Source organism: Elephantulus edwardii, unplaced genomic scaffold (genome assembly GCF_000299155.1).
Source record: "Elephantulus edwardii isolate Elephantulus edwardi_28Jun2011 unplaced genomic scaffold, EleEdw1.0 scaffold00092, whole genome shotgun sequence".
NCBI classification, from domain to species: domain Eukaryota; kingdom Metazoa; phylum Chordata; class Mammalia; order Macroscelidea; family Macroscelididae; genus Elephantulus; species Elephantulus edwardii.
In genome coordinates this window covers 11,200,571-11,215,990 of record NW_006399842.1, presented here as the reverse complement: position 1 = coordinate 11,215,990, position 15,420 = coordinate 11,200,571, and the positions used below count along the sequence as shown (strand labels likewise).

The following is a 15,420-nucleotide window of genomic DNA, read 5'->3' as shown; positions in this document are numbered from 1 at the left end:
AATTCCTCTGTATCTGCCAATTCCTTTCTATATAATGACTCAGTATATTCCTTCCATCTTCTTTTAATACTTCCTGGATCATTTAATATTCTGCCCACAGCATCGGAAATTCAAATGTTCACCGTTTAGGAAACGAGATGTCTGGATTCAGGACACTGGTTCTCCAGACTCTGGATGGAGGCCCTTGTCTCTTTGCACTCCTGTTCACGGGAAGTCTTCATGTGCTTTGGCATGTGCTTCCCCACCTCTGTTCTGCTCGCTTGTTTAATCTCTTCCATGTTGTTGTTGTGTACTGTAGTTGCAACAGATCTTCCAGCGGGTTTTCAGAGGCAGTTAATCACACAGGAGATTAACTGGTGATTAACAGGTAATTGCCAGTTTTTCTCCTGTGGAGCTGCTGGTGGCCTCGAACCGCACGCTTTCAGGATTGCAATGCAGCTTCTTGCCACTAGGCCACTAGAGCTAGCTTAAAAAATGTGCACCCTACTGGTAGTCTAGTGGCAAGAAACTGTGCTGCAATTCCGAAGGCATGTGGTTTGAATCCACCAGCTGCTCCACATGAGAGGGATGGACAATCTCCTCCTGTGTGATTAACCACCTCTGACATCCCACTGGAGGGTCAGCTATGGTCTGGTCCTGACTTGACAGCACACAACACCACCAGCACAAATTCTGCTCACTGCTGTACAAAAGCAGCCATGTCCCACAGGGATTATAATTCCCAGACAGAGGTTAGGATTTGCAAAACACCTTTTGGGGGGGAGCACATGATTTGATGTGTACCAATATTTAAAGGAGTTCCTGAATAGTGTAAATGGTTAACACGCTCACCTGCTACTGAAAGATTGGAGGCTCATGTTCAACCAGAGGTAGCTAGGAAGAAAGGTCTGGCAAAGAAAACACTGTAGCGAACAGTGTGACTCTTGCTCATGTAGCATCTCCAGGAGTGAGAACTACTGACTCAATGGCAATTTCTTTTAGGCGTTCAGATAGCTGCTGCATCCACAAGTGGGCGGATTAACGAAGGAAAGAAGGGTGTGGAGGAATGAGGTTCCAGGGACTGGCCTGTACCTGCTGTCCCGCTGTACCCTTCCACCTTCAGCTTGTAGCGTGTCCTGGCGTCTCCCACGCTGAACCTGTCGTACACGGCATAGGCTGTATCTCCATGGTCTCGCAAGTCCACTCGGAGTTCGTACTGCCCCTGGGCTGTGATCTTATTCAGGTTGTCCAGGCCTGGGAAGGACAGACAGGGGTTGCAGAAGAAGCACAGAAGCTGGGGTTCCCATTTGCATTCTCTCTACAACATCAGCAGCTGTGCTGCAAAGAGGTTTGAGGGGCACCAACCTAGGCTTACCACCTGGCCTGCCCTGTGATGGTGTAAAACCAGGCAATAGATGTAATGCTTCTGACCCTCAGGTAAACTCAGGTTGATAAGCTTTGCTCTGCCAACCTCTGAGTTTGTTGTGGAGATCAAAGGAGATAAGGGGCCTGCTAAATTCCAAAGCTCAACACAAATGAAAAGCTGTGGGCAAACAGACGTAGCCTGGCATCAGCGCATAGAGCACTGCTCTGTGTGGAGCAAATTGTAGGGAAATGTGGGTCACATGTGTAGATAGATACGCTGTTATCCTGTTGTGTTTGGAGCTGTCAAAATCGGCAAGATCTGGCAGCTCAATTTACTTATTAGTGAGATTTCTATTGGCAAGCAACTTAAACTCTTGGAGCTTCTGCCTTCTCCTATGCAAAATGGAGATAAGATCTGCCTATGGGAGGGGTGTGCTAGGAGGATTAGGGTTCATGGCCATAACCAACCCCATTAGAGCCCTGAACCATCCACTTTAATGCCCACTGTCTGGGACAGAAGCGGGCAGTGTGATCAATGTGGACAGTTCAGTGAATGTCTTGAGACGAGTTCAGTTCCTAAGGCCTGACTGTTGGCGCTTCCTCAGTTTTACATTTCACAGCCCAGAGCAACTGAAGTTTTTTCACCTGAGCTTGCAAAATTCTGAGTCTGACATCAGAACTACCATCTCCTTTTAATCCATTTCTTTCATTTAGGCTGCTGTGGGTCGGGATAAAGGAAAAAGAGGCAGTAATGGGCACCGGGAGGTAGAAGCCAAAGCTCAGGGTAGCATTACCAAGCCAGAATTCTTCTCTTCGGTCCCCGAATCCAGCAGCATAGGCCTTCCAGTTCCGATAGAAATTCTCCCGTCCATTGCTGCGTCTCAGGAACACCTGCAAACGAGACCAGTGAATCTGGATGCACTTCTTTTATCAAAGGGAAGAGCATTCACTGGACTGTGGAAAGAACTCTAGCTCCTGTGGCCACCGGCTGACAGCAATTGCTTGCTCAGTGCAAAGTCTTATCAGTAATGGGCTCCGTGATTGCTGTCAATTGTACGCCATAGTGTTGTGGGAGGAAGACCAGATGAGATCAGTTGTGAGAGTATCTTCCCCCTTGTCCTTTAGCTCTACTTGTTTCCTTTCCTGCACTTAATAATTATTGAATGTTTCTATGTGGTTGATGCTGTCTTGCAAAGCCTCATGTGCACAGGTGTCAGGGGCACTTCCTCCTCCTCCCTCCCCCCTGACACCCCTTCACCACCCCATCCTCAGTGCGCGAGAGTTCTGGAGTCTGTTTTGGGGATACTCACAATCCATCCACCCCCATCAGAGGTCATGTCGCAGTAGACTTCCAGGGCCTGGGCTTTATCGCCATTCAGATAGATGGTGTAGAGGCCAGAGGTCGTGTCTCCATTTAGCATTGCTTGGGAGCAGTCCCTGGGGAATGGGTACAGGAGTCCGACTGTGGGATAAGAGGAAACAATGACTCTTAGGGACATAAAGACAGGGGTAAGGGCTTTCGACTATTTATTGATAAGATTCCCAGGGGCAAACAATGTAACATTCCCAAGGTTCTGTCTGCTTCCTTATATGAAAAATGAGGATTAAACCTTCTCTGTGGGCACTGAAGGAACTTAGAGGTTATGAATACAAAGGGCCCATTTCAGTTCTTTATAACTTATGGATGCTTTAAGAGCCATTGGAAGGAGGTTGAGCATTGTGAGCAGTATATGGAAAGTCAATCTGACATCTGTAGAATGGCTCCCTAGGACTCGATGGACATGCAGGAGTCTGGTCAGCACGGTTGGGCTTCCAAACACAGAGTGAGCAGGTCACTGTGCATCAAGGCCTGTGATGAAGCTGACTTGAAACTTTGAGAAAAGAATTTGGATTTTTGCTCTCCCAGACAAATACATTTTTAATCCACAGTGCAGTCAAACCTCAACCTCTTCAGAGGGCTCTGAAAGCAGAGACCAAGATTCTAGTCCTGGATTGGATCTTCCTTTCTGTGTCACATTGTAGAAATTACCTAACTGCTGTTGGCCTTGATGATCGTAGAGAACTAAAACAGGAATGTGTGAGTTATTTCCAAGTATGATAATATGAAAGGGAAAAGTAATCGTGTGGCAGAAACAGACCTCCCAGGCTGTGCACAGAAGGTTCCCGAGAACCCGTGGCTAAGGTATTTTTCTCCTGACCTGATTGCTCTTTAACTGTGCTTTACCTCCTCAGCCCGCACCTGGAATCTTTTATTCTTTGTTTCTTTGTTTCTCAGCCTAAGTCCAAGAGCATGATTAGGGCAGGCTTATATTCTTGTGCCCTCAGTGGCTGGTGTGAGCTGGCACAGAGGAAACACCTCCGTCAGCAGACAGGAGATAGATAGGATGGGAGAAAGACGCTGAGAGAAATGTGATACCTACTTGGTGGATCCTGAGTTCAGGCTTTGTAAAGGCTAGCTCCTCCCTTCCTCAGAAATGGAACAAGGTACACGTGTACCATCTGCAGGAGGCACTAAGTGGCAGGGTCCTGGAAGCCTAGCTCTGACTTTAACTCACAGTAGAGCCTTGAAAGGTTGGTTTAGTCTCTGAGAGCCTCCATTTCCATACCAGGAAACCAGGCACTATAATCCCGGGCCCTGTCCCAGCTTGCTGGAGAATTGTTTGAGTTTATGATTATAAAGATGTTTATAAACTCTAAAGTTCTGAGGGAGAGGGGAAGGGGAGATTAAGCTTATAATGAATCCTACACATGGTCACTTATTAGGCTAGGAGTTCAAACAGAGCAGAGGAAGACCCTCTGCCAGGTGGGTTGACATGGTGACTGCTGCGATGGGCTCTTGTGTGTCAGGAAGTGTGAGGATGGCGCAGGATAGAACAGGGTTCAGATCTTTTGTTCATAGGGTTGCTATGAGTTGTGCTCGACTTGATGGCATCTAACACCCAACAACAAACTCCTCTAATCCTCAAAAGGTTCATGTGAGGACAGGTTGATTATTAATCCCATTGTACAGATGAAGACACCAAGTTATGTAAAACAGAAGTAACTTAAGTTACAAAGCAACTGGTGGCCATGGAGATTGATGCAACTGTTCTTACTACCAGAGTCCCTTCCCTTTCCCATGGTGTCCAGGGCCTTCTGCGTCCACATTCTTTGGGTTGGCAGGACAAGTTGTTATTGTTGGTTGATTCTGACACACGGCACCAGGTGTTCAGAGTAGAACTGCTTATGGGGTTTTCAAGGCTCTGATCTTTGAGGAGCAGATAGCTGGGCCTGAGTTCCCAGGAGCTTCTCAGTGAGTTCAGGCTGCCAGGGTCTCATCTAGTGTTTGAGCTCACTGCTTGTGTCACTCAGGGACGCTGCAGGTAGTAGGAGGGCATTGGGCCTTTAAAAAAGAAGGACATTGGGCTTATTTGAAAAATTCTAAGTAGAGGGTCACAGAGGAATTGGAGGGCTGATTCAGTCTCACAACGTTATATTCCTTATATTTCTAAGGCTGGGCTGCTACCTATGGCCCCCTTACTTGTGGTGAAGATGGTCTCTATCAACTTGCTCCTGAGGGGCCCGTTCAATGCCTGGACCCTGGCCGTGTAGTGCGTAGACGGGCTTAGCTCTGCCAGGCTGTAGGAGGTGGTGTCTGGACCCACAATGACTTCCTGTGGACAGAAGAATGAATAAAATAGCTTTGGCAAAAAGTATAGACTTGGAAATCAGTTAGCTAAATGACCCCCAAATATGTCCCTTTATCATGGTGTCCTGGGAAGTTTTAAAACCATGTGGTGCCTGTTCCCCATTCCAGAATGACAGAATATTGATAGCCCAGAGGGATTGACCGGCCAAGTGTGTAGTTGAGGAGCTTCTGGGTGATTTTGACGTGTGGTTGATTTAGGATTTCTTGAGTCAGGATATGGCTTTATTAACTCAGTGGATATGACAAGATGAAGGCCTGAGCTGGCCCCGTGTGTCTCCTTTCAGGACAGGGGCCTGGGGGAGGCAGATGTGTACAGCTGCCCCAAGTCATTGCTCGCTGTTAGCAGCTTGCAGCTGGCTGTTGCGCTGCTACCCTGAGGAGGTCACTGGTTTCTGTTTGCAGGAGAACCCTTCTCTTTTAAAAATATCTTACTAATTTCCAATTTCTGTGCAATCATATTTTAGCAGATGGCCTTGGTACCTGGGGTTTGAAGTCAATCTACCCTCCTCTCAAAGCATATCTACTCTCAACAACCTGCAAACTGGAAGCCTGGGTTTAGGTAACTGAGCTCAATGGTGCTGGGAAGGCTCTTTTGGGTCATTAGAATGGGGCAGGTATGGCATCCTGATTTTTCTCATGGAAGAGATAAGTCTTATAGAGGCTGACAGTTTACTCTGGCTTCTTGGCTTGTCAGTGACAGGAGACGGCCTTGCATGCTTGTATGCCTTGCCCAGGACTCTCCCACACCAGGTCATATTTCTTGACTGTGACATAAGGTAGAGGCGTGGACATACAGAATGGTAATCTGAGATGAGTATTCATTTAATATCAGTGATCTAGTGACATTTGGGGAGCTCCAGGCCTGATCCCTGGAGGAAGGATCATTTTTCAGTCATGAGGTGAAGCTGATCAAATTACTTGGGATCCAATTACCTGCCAGGTCCGTAGGCTACTGTGCAAAGCTGTTTCCTAGGCAATTAGGGTAGATGGAATGAAACTCATGGCTTAGATAGACACAAAATCCTGAAATTCCTTAAGAAGAGGAGACCTTAAAGATAGATGTGTCCTATTATTTTATAGATGCCTCAGTTCATGCAGTGAATTAGTTCAGTGTTAGACCAACCCCAGGAAAAGCTCTGATGTTATTGTAGACTGCATTTTGCTCCACTAAAGACATATTAAAGCCCTAATCTCTGGTGCCTGTGAAGGTTAAAACAATTCAGAAGGTCTGCCTTATCAACCAGCCCTGTTATGCTTTCCCCCCTCCAGCTCCTCTGCTTCCTTCAAAATGTATTTATTGCTATTTAGTTGAAACTGACTCCAGCAGGTTTTCAGAGGCTGCAAATAGCATGAGAGGTGACTGTCCATTCTTTCTTCCCAGCAGCAACTGGTGGATTTGAACCTGCTGCCTTTAGGGTGATAGTACAACTCTACTGCCTAACCCAACAAACTCTCTCCAGTTTTCATGGGACAGAGAAATAATACCATCCCCACTCTGGGGATTAGGAAAATGCTTGAAAGAGCAGCAGGGAATCACTTATACACTTCAAAATACCTTGACTGTGCCGTCCACAGATTCATAGACCAGGAGGTAACCAGTTACTGCAGCCCGGGGGCGTCGCCAGGTCAGGAGGGCAGTTTCTGACTGAACTTCAGTAGCAATCAAGTCTCTTGGAGAATCAAGATCTGCACAAGATATTTAATATCAAATACATCATCAAGTGTACACAAACACCCTTGGCTAGGCTTCAGGAGGCTTCAGTTCAAGTCCTTTCCCTATTTGACCTTGGGCTCACTTGTCCTGAGTCCCACATGGTCTCAGTTGGATTTGGGGAGAAAGTTGGGCTGTGAATGTAAATTACCAGCCTCCTTGTCCCAGTAAAGAAGAGATGCGTATTAATATTGACACTCCCCTACTGAGAGGACAGGACCCCTATTTCTCTACTTCCTGGAGTTTATAAAAATATATCAATGTATAAAAATTCAATAGGCATCTACAAAAACTTGCCTGAAAAATCTCTTTAAAACATTTCCCTGCATGGATCATTAAATACTGGGTTTAGGGCCAGTGGGGACTGGCTTTCCACTTAAAACTCCGTCCTCCTAAAACCCTTTCTTAGCCCGTACAGAGACTGAGAGGTCATCTCAGTACAAAAGGAAGTAGCTGTTCTTCTTAAGGTCTTCAGTGAGTGGGCGTTGGTGAATTTAGCATTGGTTGACATAATCACGTTGCAAGAACCTGACTTCAGAAAGAACTATGAGTTTACAACTGAAGGTAGAGGCTTTGGGTAGGCTGGTCGGAAAGAAGAACTTCCAGCTCTTGATTCCTTCCTACCTGTTGTAAACTTAGTGGTGATGGCTGAACTCTTCTGGGGCCCCTTCTCTGCGAAGATTCTCAGCGTGTACTCTGTGGCCGGCAGGAGGTCGGTCAGCGCATACTCCACTGTGTTCCCGGACACTGTGTGTGTGACTTCTGGCACTAAACAGAAAAGATACACATGAGGCCATTACCTCTCATGGTCTAAACCGCTGGAGGACTTGGCAAATAACACACGCACAAACTTTCAGTGACCCGACAGAAAAGCAGATTTGATTTCGGTAGTGACTCACACTCCCTTCTCTCTCTTGAGTACTCACCTCGTATTCAAAGGATTTATCATATGGAGACTGGATTTTTCCAGGCACCAAATCAGAAGGAAGGGGAACTGGGGGTCAGGATATATTTTCCACATGGTACCGGCTGGAACAGCTTTGCAGCCGAGACAGGAATGAGCTAGAGGAGAGCTGCAGGTAGCATCTTCAAGTCTCAGCTACTCGAATTCCTGTCCTGTTGCCCACTGTCCTCTCTTTAACCAACACATATATCTTTGTATATAATTAAGCCAAATCATTAAGCCAAGGGACCACACCGTAGCTGCCTGGAACTTGGTTACTGCTACTCAGCCCCACTGCATCAGCCCCACTTCTGGAAGTGAAGCCCACTCACTGTATTTACTTATGTTGTTGTGTTGTTAAATGCTATTGAGTTATAGACGACTCTTGGTGACCCTATGAATTGAAGTCCTCAACACTTGTGTGACTTTCATCCTTTCTCCAGATTCATAAGGTTTCCGGAGGCAAGCTTTTATGGAAGTGGATGCCACTCCTGCTTCCAAGCTTGTTTAAATTGAGGAGATCCACCAAACACTGTCCACTGTGGGTAACCATTATTGCATTTGACACATCAGTGTCACAGCCTCACAGCAACCACAAGTTACCTCTGTATGGCAAGTGGACCTAGAAGAATGTTTGACCAAGAACAATGAAAAAAAAAACAGGCCCAAGGATCTCTGGCCGAGAGTTCGCCAGCCTTTGGGCATGCTAGAATGGTAAAATAATGAAATGTCTGGCCACACCTGCAGGATAAGGGTGAGCGTCTCATCAATCTCAGTGTCAGCTGGATGGATGCAGCCTCTTGCACATTGAAGAGAGGCAAGTATGGAATGCTGGGGCACTTGTGGCTTTTGTATATTTATTTACATCCTAATCAATTTCTAATTAGATCATTGTGATCTAGAGTTTTCACTGGCTGATTTTAAGAAGTAGATGGCTAGGCTTTTCTCCTTGGTTTATCTTAGTCTGTAAGCTATGCTAAAACTGGTATAGTCCTTGGCAAACTGGGACAAGCTGATCTCCTATCTAGTTATCTACCAGCCCTTGAGGACCAGGCTTTTGCTAATCATGCATCTGCCCTTGGATTCACAATCAACACAAATGACAGCAGCAGTCATGACTTTAAAAGATGTGCTGCATTGAGCAAACCTCCTGTCAATGATTCTTTTAAAGATGAATCTTAAAGACTAAGAGCCACCTGATTCAAGTAATGAAATCTTCTATTGTTTTGAAAGTTGGACAATAAATAAGGAAGACTAAAGAAGAATTTGAACTGTGGTGTTATCTAAGAGTATTGAATATCTCATGGACTGCCAAAAAGCCAAACAAGTATGTCTAGGCAGAAGTGTAAGCAGGGAGCTCATTAGAGGCAAGGATAATGGCATTTTATCTCACATGCTTTTAAAAAATAATTTGTGTGATTTGATCTCATCACGTTGGGGAAAGTCACAGGAGCAGTGAGGGAGCAAGACCCTTAACAAGCTGTACTGACACAGCGGCTGCCTGGGCTCAGGAGCATGGTTGAGCTCATGAGACAGTGCAAGATTGGGCTGGGTCAACAGTGCCAACAATATACCCTCTTATCTCTTAAGGGTTGAGTTTAAAAGATAGAATCTTTTCTGACTCAAAAAAATTATTCCACTGCAATCCCAGAGGAACACGGTTCGAATCCACCAGACGCTCTGCCAGAGAAGGAGGTGCAATATCCTCCTGTACCAGTCAGATCTGATTTGATGGTACATGCACACGAAATTAAAAAAAAAAAATTCATTGGGAATGTTTTAGCCTTGTGGAGGAAAGAACTAATTTATGTAAGCCCTGACTCTGTCTTGTCCTGACAAAGAATTCTCTTAGGTGGTTACCAGAACTCGATTATCACTTTCAGACATTCTGATGGAGCCTATTTCGTGTTTGTCTGCTAACCCAACACAACAAGATCAGGACATTGAGTCCACTGGGGCAGTTCCATGAGAGAAAGATGAGAGAAGTCCTCTCAGGTAAAGATTACAACCTCAGAAACCCAAGGGAGGGTCGTCGTTGAGAGTCAGAATCAACGTGAAGACTGTAGGTTTTCAGTTGTTTGCATTATCACTGAAAGTAAAATGATACTGAGCCACAAAGTATGACATTTACATAGTCTTTGAAATTAAAATAGCAAGTGTGTTCTTTAGAGTAGCTCATTACAAAATTACAGGTTTATTCACTCTTTCTCTTCTCCCTCTTATTTTTATCTTATTTGATCTTACTTTCTGGTGGCCACACTTTGTTGATGCCCTAAGCAAGTTTTAATCTGTTTGGTGAGTCAGTCAGCAAAGGTGTTTGCACAACCACGGAGGAATAATTTCTCTTTAAAAAAAAATCAAGCTTGCCACCACTCCTTTGTGGTTGGTCCTTTGTGGCCCAGGCTCCACTACATTACTGGAAACAGCCTGTTTAAGAGCTTAGATCTTGGATTCCTTCTTTGTCAGAAATGAGAGCAGCCCTTGGAAAGGGCGGTTAGCTCGTGGAGGCAGAGAGACCAGCAGAAGAGGAGAAACAGGTGGGAAACATATGGAGGCTAGAGGTGAACATTTTCTCTTTGAAAATTCATTTGATGTAACTATAATGTTAGCTCTCTTTAGCTTGACAACAGTGCAGGACTATTGCTAAAACCTCCTTTGATACCCCCGAACAAACACTTTCACTTGACGGTCTACCTTTAAGTCTTGCCTGTGAGTCCATTCTGAGGTTGTATTTGGGTATTGTAATGTTGCTGGTTAGTGGCAACATTAAACATGCACAGCTATTAGCCAAAAGGTTCAAGTTCACCCAGAGGTGCCTCAGAAGAAAGACCTGGTGATATATTCTGGACAAGTAGCCATGGAAACACTGTTCCTTATGACACACATGCTCCCTATAACACACATGGGTGTCACTCAGTGTCAAAGTGCATTTAATGACAACTGGTGTCCAAGAACCATAAGGCCATTACTGACTTTCCCAACCAATCCACACATTCTGCCATCCTGTATCAAAGATGGAAGAAAGGAGAGAGAAGGGAAGATGTTCTGGCAGAATAGACCTTTCCCAGTGCTGAGAATCTCGGGCAGGAACTTACCTCTCTCTCCTGTGTAGGAGATGACATAACTATCCACTGCGGCAATGGCCGGCTGCCACATGGCCAGGGCTTCTGAGTCAGTGATGTTGGCTGTCACCAGCCCAGATGGGCCATCCAGAGCTGCAAAGAAAGGTGGTGAGACGTTGGAGAGACAGGGAATCATGGGGTAGGATATGAGATCACAGCTGTTCTGTTATCCCTCCTGGTGGAAGATCCCAGTGTCTGCTGCAAGGGGTGCTTCACAGCCCTGGACGTGGGGTCAGCTGGTCTGGGCTGGAGTCACAATTCCCTTTGTTGGGTAAGCTGTCTTGGACTTCTATTTCTCATCTGTAAAATGGGAATTAAAGTACCTACCTGGAGGGCCAATGCTTGGAGTACTCTAAAGCGGCTAAATGAGAAACTGGAGGTTTAAACTGACCAGCAACTTTGTGGGTGAAAACCCGCAGTGATTCTGTACAGACTACAATCCAGAAACCCTATGAGCAGTCCTGTGGGGTCATGATGAGTCAGAATCGACTCAGTGATACACATCAACTACAGCATAATGGGGATAATAATTCCATCCGGCCTTATTTCCAGTGCTGTTCTGCTTTTTATATGAAATTATGGTGGAAAGGTGCTGTATAAATTGGAAAAGGGCTGAACGCATGACAAAGATTATCACTGTTCACATCCGTTACCCCAGGGAAAGAGTTTACAAGAATAGAGGAGATTAGTGCGTTTTAGAATCGCTCAAGGCTGTTCTGGGTTGGGAGCCATCTCCATGTTGAGAGCTTGCAGATCACAGAGGCAGAATTTACAGAGAGCTGGTCCTGGGTTCGACTTGGGTGTTACAGACCAAGGTTTTTCTCCTCAAAATATTGTGTTGTCAATCCTCTATCCTAACCTTGATACTTATGGATGATACCCAATTTTGGGACTAAAAGTTTCTTTGTTGTGTTGACATCATATCACTGTCATTGTGTTGACTCAGACAGATCCAACTCATAGATGACCTTCCAGCTGATATTCAGAGGCATTGATCACATGGCAGGATTGCTCGTTCTTCTCCTGCTAAGCTGGTAGATTTGAACTGCGTGCCTTCAGGATTACAGTGCAGCTTCTTACCACGAGGCTCCAGAGCTCCCTTATCAGTACAGAGATAGGTTCTAAACCTAAACACTACTGAGATGAAGAAAAGACCTCTGGACAAAGAGACAAGCAAGCACTGAAGGGGGAGAGAGAAGTGCTACCTGGAGATTTGCAAGGAATTCTGGGAAGAAGAGGAAAGGACTCTATTCAGAGTTGACAGGGAGAGAGCCTGACTGCCACCGCCGCACCCCTCCCCTCAGCTGATGCCCCAAATTCAGACTTCTTGCCTCCTTAACTGTGAGAAAATACATTTATGTTTATCAAAGTATCATTTCTGCTGTTATTTTTGTTAAACCAGCACCATATAAAGTAAGGCAATTGGCCCAAAGACAATTGGCTTCTCTGTCTATAGCCTGTGGGCCTAGGAAGGCACTTCCCTTTTATAAACCCCAGTTTCTTCAATTGTCAAATGGTGAGGAAAAACTAGACAATGTGTTTATGATGAGTTTGGGGAAGCTCTCAATAATTGCAATTATTATGAATATTGCATGTTAATTATTTGGAGTCTTAGAAATGACTTATAGAAGCTGTGTGCTGAGAAGGTATGAATATACAAGGGCTATTTAACCTGGGTCACCACCACTGCACAACACTTCACTCTTAAACATCAGACTCATGTGGTTTTCTCTTCCTGCTTTTACATACTCAGTCACAGCCCAGCCCCATCTAGGAGGACAAAGGGTACCACCAGCTCATTTATGAGATGAAACGCTTGAGGCTCAAGAGGTTCAACCACTGGTTTAAGAGTTGCGATGTTAGGGAGCATTGGTCGCCTAGTGGCAAGAAGCTGCACTGCAATCCCAGAGGCGTGCAGTCCAAATCCACCAGATGCTCTGCTGGAGAAGGAGGGGCAATCTCCTCCTGTACCAGTCAGATCTAATTTGACGGTACACACACACACAAATAATAAAATTAAAAAAATAATAATAAAAAAATTTTAAAAAGAGTCGGGATGTGACTGGGTCATATTCTTCTCAGAGTTCCTGCATGCTTCAATCTTACGTACACAGAATCTCCTTTAGTGGGTGGGGACAACTGAGCCTTCAGAGAAATTGCAGTTAGCTGTTGTGATTTGTTGCTGTGGAGAATCAGTAAATGAAAGATTTGTTGGGGGGCGGGGCAGGGGAGGATAAAAGACTGGGCTGCAGGGTGGATAGGATTCTGGGTCTTGATGGGACATTTTAATTGCATATTATCAAGTCTTAGGCTATCAGGATATTTTTAAATTTTCCTATGAGGCCCATTCTTTAGATCCCTATAATAGACTGGATTGGGTAATTGCTCATATATCAAAGGGTAACTTGTTTAGAGACTTGGTTGCAGCAGGCTATCTGAAGAGAAATTTTCCACTTCATTCTCTTTCAATGCAAGTAATTATTTCCTCCTCTTTCCAGTGTGTTATACAAATCAGGTTATGTCAGGAAAAGTGCCCTTTCTTCTGGAAAGATACAGGCGTTAGCCTCATGCTGGACTAGGTGTCCATTTGATTCCCGGATTTATTAGTTAGGTGGCTTTGCTGAAGGTATTTAATCTCCCAGGTCTCCATTGTCTCCCCTGTGAAATAGGAAGAGTAACAACTGTGGGCACTGAGCCTGTGGGCTGGTCATCAGGGCCTGCAATACAACAGCTGCCAGAGAAACCAGAGCTGCTTTGTAGAAGTAACCATTACTCTTTTAGATGAAGCTTCTGTTTCAAAGTGTCCTCACAATGGCTTTGGGGATTAGAGAAGGAAAGTAAGGATGTGAAGGTCTAAAATGCATAATTCCATTTACAAATGGTAAGGAATTGTGCTGCCAAAACAAAGGTATGCAATTCAAAGCCACCAGCTGTTCCACAAGAGAAATATGGGTAATCTTCTCACTTGATTTTTCTCATCTCTGAAAACCTACTGGAGGGTCAGCTATGGGTTGGTTCTGACATGACAGTGCATAACAACAACAACAACAACAACAACTTTACATATATAAGGAGCTCTGGTTGCCTAGTGAATAGGGAGTTGTCCTGCTAACCCCGAGGTGGTGGCTCTCTGGTGGGTCACATCCATTGGCAGCTCTGAGGCAAATAGTCAATCTCCTGCCATGTGATTTCTCCAAAAACTAGCTGGAGGAACAGCTGTAAGTTGGTTCAGACTCGCCGGCAATGAGTTTGCTTTTGTTTGTTCTCTAATTCTATAGTTCCATGTGGTACCACTTGTGAGGGAAACAGAGTTATGCTTAGTTCGTAGACAAAGCAACTGCACCTCAGGAAATTAACTTACAGCTTGCAGCCCATGTAAGTGATAGAGTTGGGACTACAACCCAGTGTGACTTCCGAACTTGGACCTTTTATCCCACAGAATTCCGAATACAGAGGCCCAGGGAGGTAGAGGATACACCTAAGATTATCCAGCTCATAAAAGGCCAGGGATGGGGCCAGACACGAAGCCATCTGACAATCTGAATCCGGTCCAGTGGTAATTCACAAATAAACAGATATATATTTCTAGATGCTGTGTCTTGTAAAAATGCTGAAGTTGGGAAATGGCACAGCATGCATAAGTGGTCTCTGAAAACATAAACAACAACAAAGTCAGACCTGTTGTGAGTGTTCCTGAGACAGGTTCGCTCTCCTCAAAGCCCTTCATGGCGATGACACTGACCAGGTACTCCACTCCAGGAATGAGTTTCATCAGCTGGGTCTGGGTCTGGGTACCATGCACAGTGACCGCCGAGGGGGTACCTGGAACATGAGAGAAGCAAGAGTGGAATAGTGAACTTCATTGATGCTTATTCACTGTGGCCTCAGGAGTGGGCTGGTCCATTTGCAAATATATCTTTATCCGATCTCATTTTCTTGCTTTCTCATTTGCTCCTTACCCTTTGGCAGGGCGTAAAGCTTTTTCCACTGGTACAGATGCCAAAAACCAAGCCAGAGGAGGAGAAAAACCATGAAATCACAATGTACTAAAAATGGCAAGTTTCCTTTCAGTAGAGTATTGGCATGCTGCACAAATTTGATTTCCTTTATATGTATTTTTACACACGGAATACAAGCAGCTCACTATGTAATGTCTATCTGGTCTATTTAATGCAATGCTCTTGTTCAGGAATATACACACTGCCTCCTGGGAAATTCTTGCTACTAGCAAGAATTTTAATATTTAAGAAAAAGCCAAGATCCTATTCAAATTTGTGCTTCTAGAGGTAAAAAGTCAGAATGAATGTTAGAATTTCCAGGCTATAGGAGAGCTGGTTTATCAGTTGGTAAAGTTCTCATAGGGATGCTGCAACACAACTGTGAAGTTTACCAGCCGTGTTCTCTTTATACATTTCCAGTAGCTGAGAGCTCACTAGTCGCCTTTAGACACATTTGACTGCTTCCTCCCTGTGGTCTTGGTTACAGCTTATGAGGCCTACATACACCTTCTCAGACATTCAAAGACAAATGCTGTGGACCTTCCATCTTTTCCTGTGCAATCTAAACTGCCCTGGGTTAAATCAATCTATCATCTCTCTCTCTCTCTCTCTCT

The 15,420-nt window shown here is 44.9% G+C and overlaps 1 protein-coding gene across 2 annotated transcripts in view; it reads right to left on the bottom strand.

The window, feature by feature from the left end:
- Positions 1-15,420, bottom strand: part of TNC (tenascin C) — a 73,405-nt gene that overhangs the window by 9,731 nt on the left and 48,254 nt on the right. For both annotated transcript variants that reach the window (XM_006890707.1, XM_006890708.1), the window contains 8 exons: positions 14,487-14,630; positions 10,782-10,901; positions 7,368-7,511; positions 6,588-6,718; positions 4,865-4,997; positions 2,655-2,806; positions 2,139-2,235; positions 1,072-1,233 (listed from right to left, as the gene is read on the bottom strand). In XM_006890707.1, the coding sequence (XP_006890769.1) occupies positions 1,072-1,233; positions 2,139-2,235; positions 2,655-2,806; positions 4,865-4,997; positions 6,588-6,718; positions 7,368-7,511; positions 10,782-10,901; positions 14,487-14,630 (1,083 nt within the window). The remainder of the gene's footprint in view (positions 1-1,071; positions 1,234-2,138; positions 2,236-2,654; positions 2,807-4,864; positions 4,998-6,587; positions 6,719-7,367; positions 7,512-10,781; positions 10,902-14,486; positions 14,631-15,420) is intronic.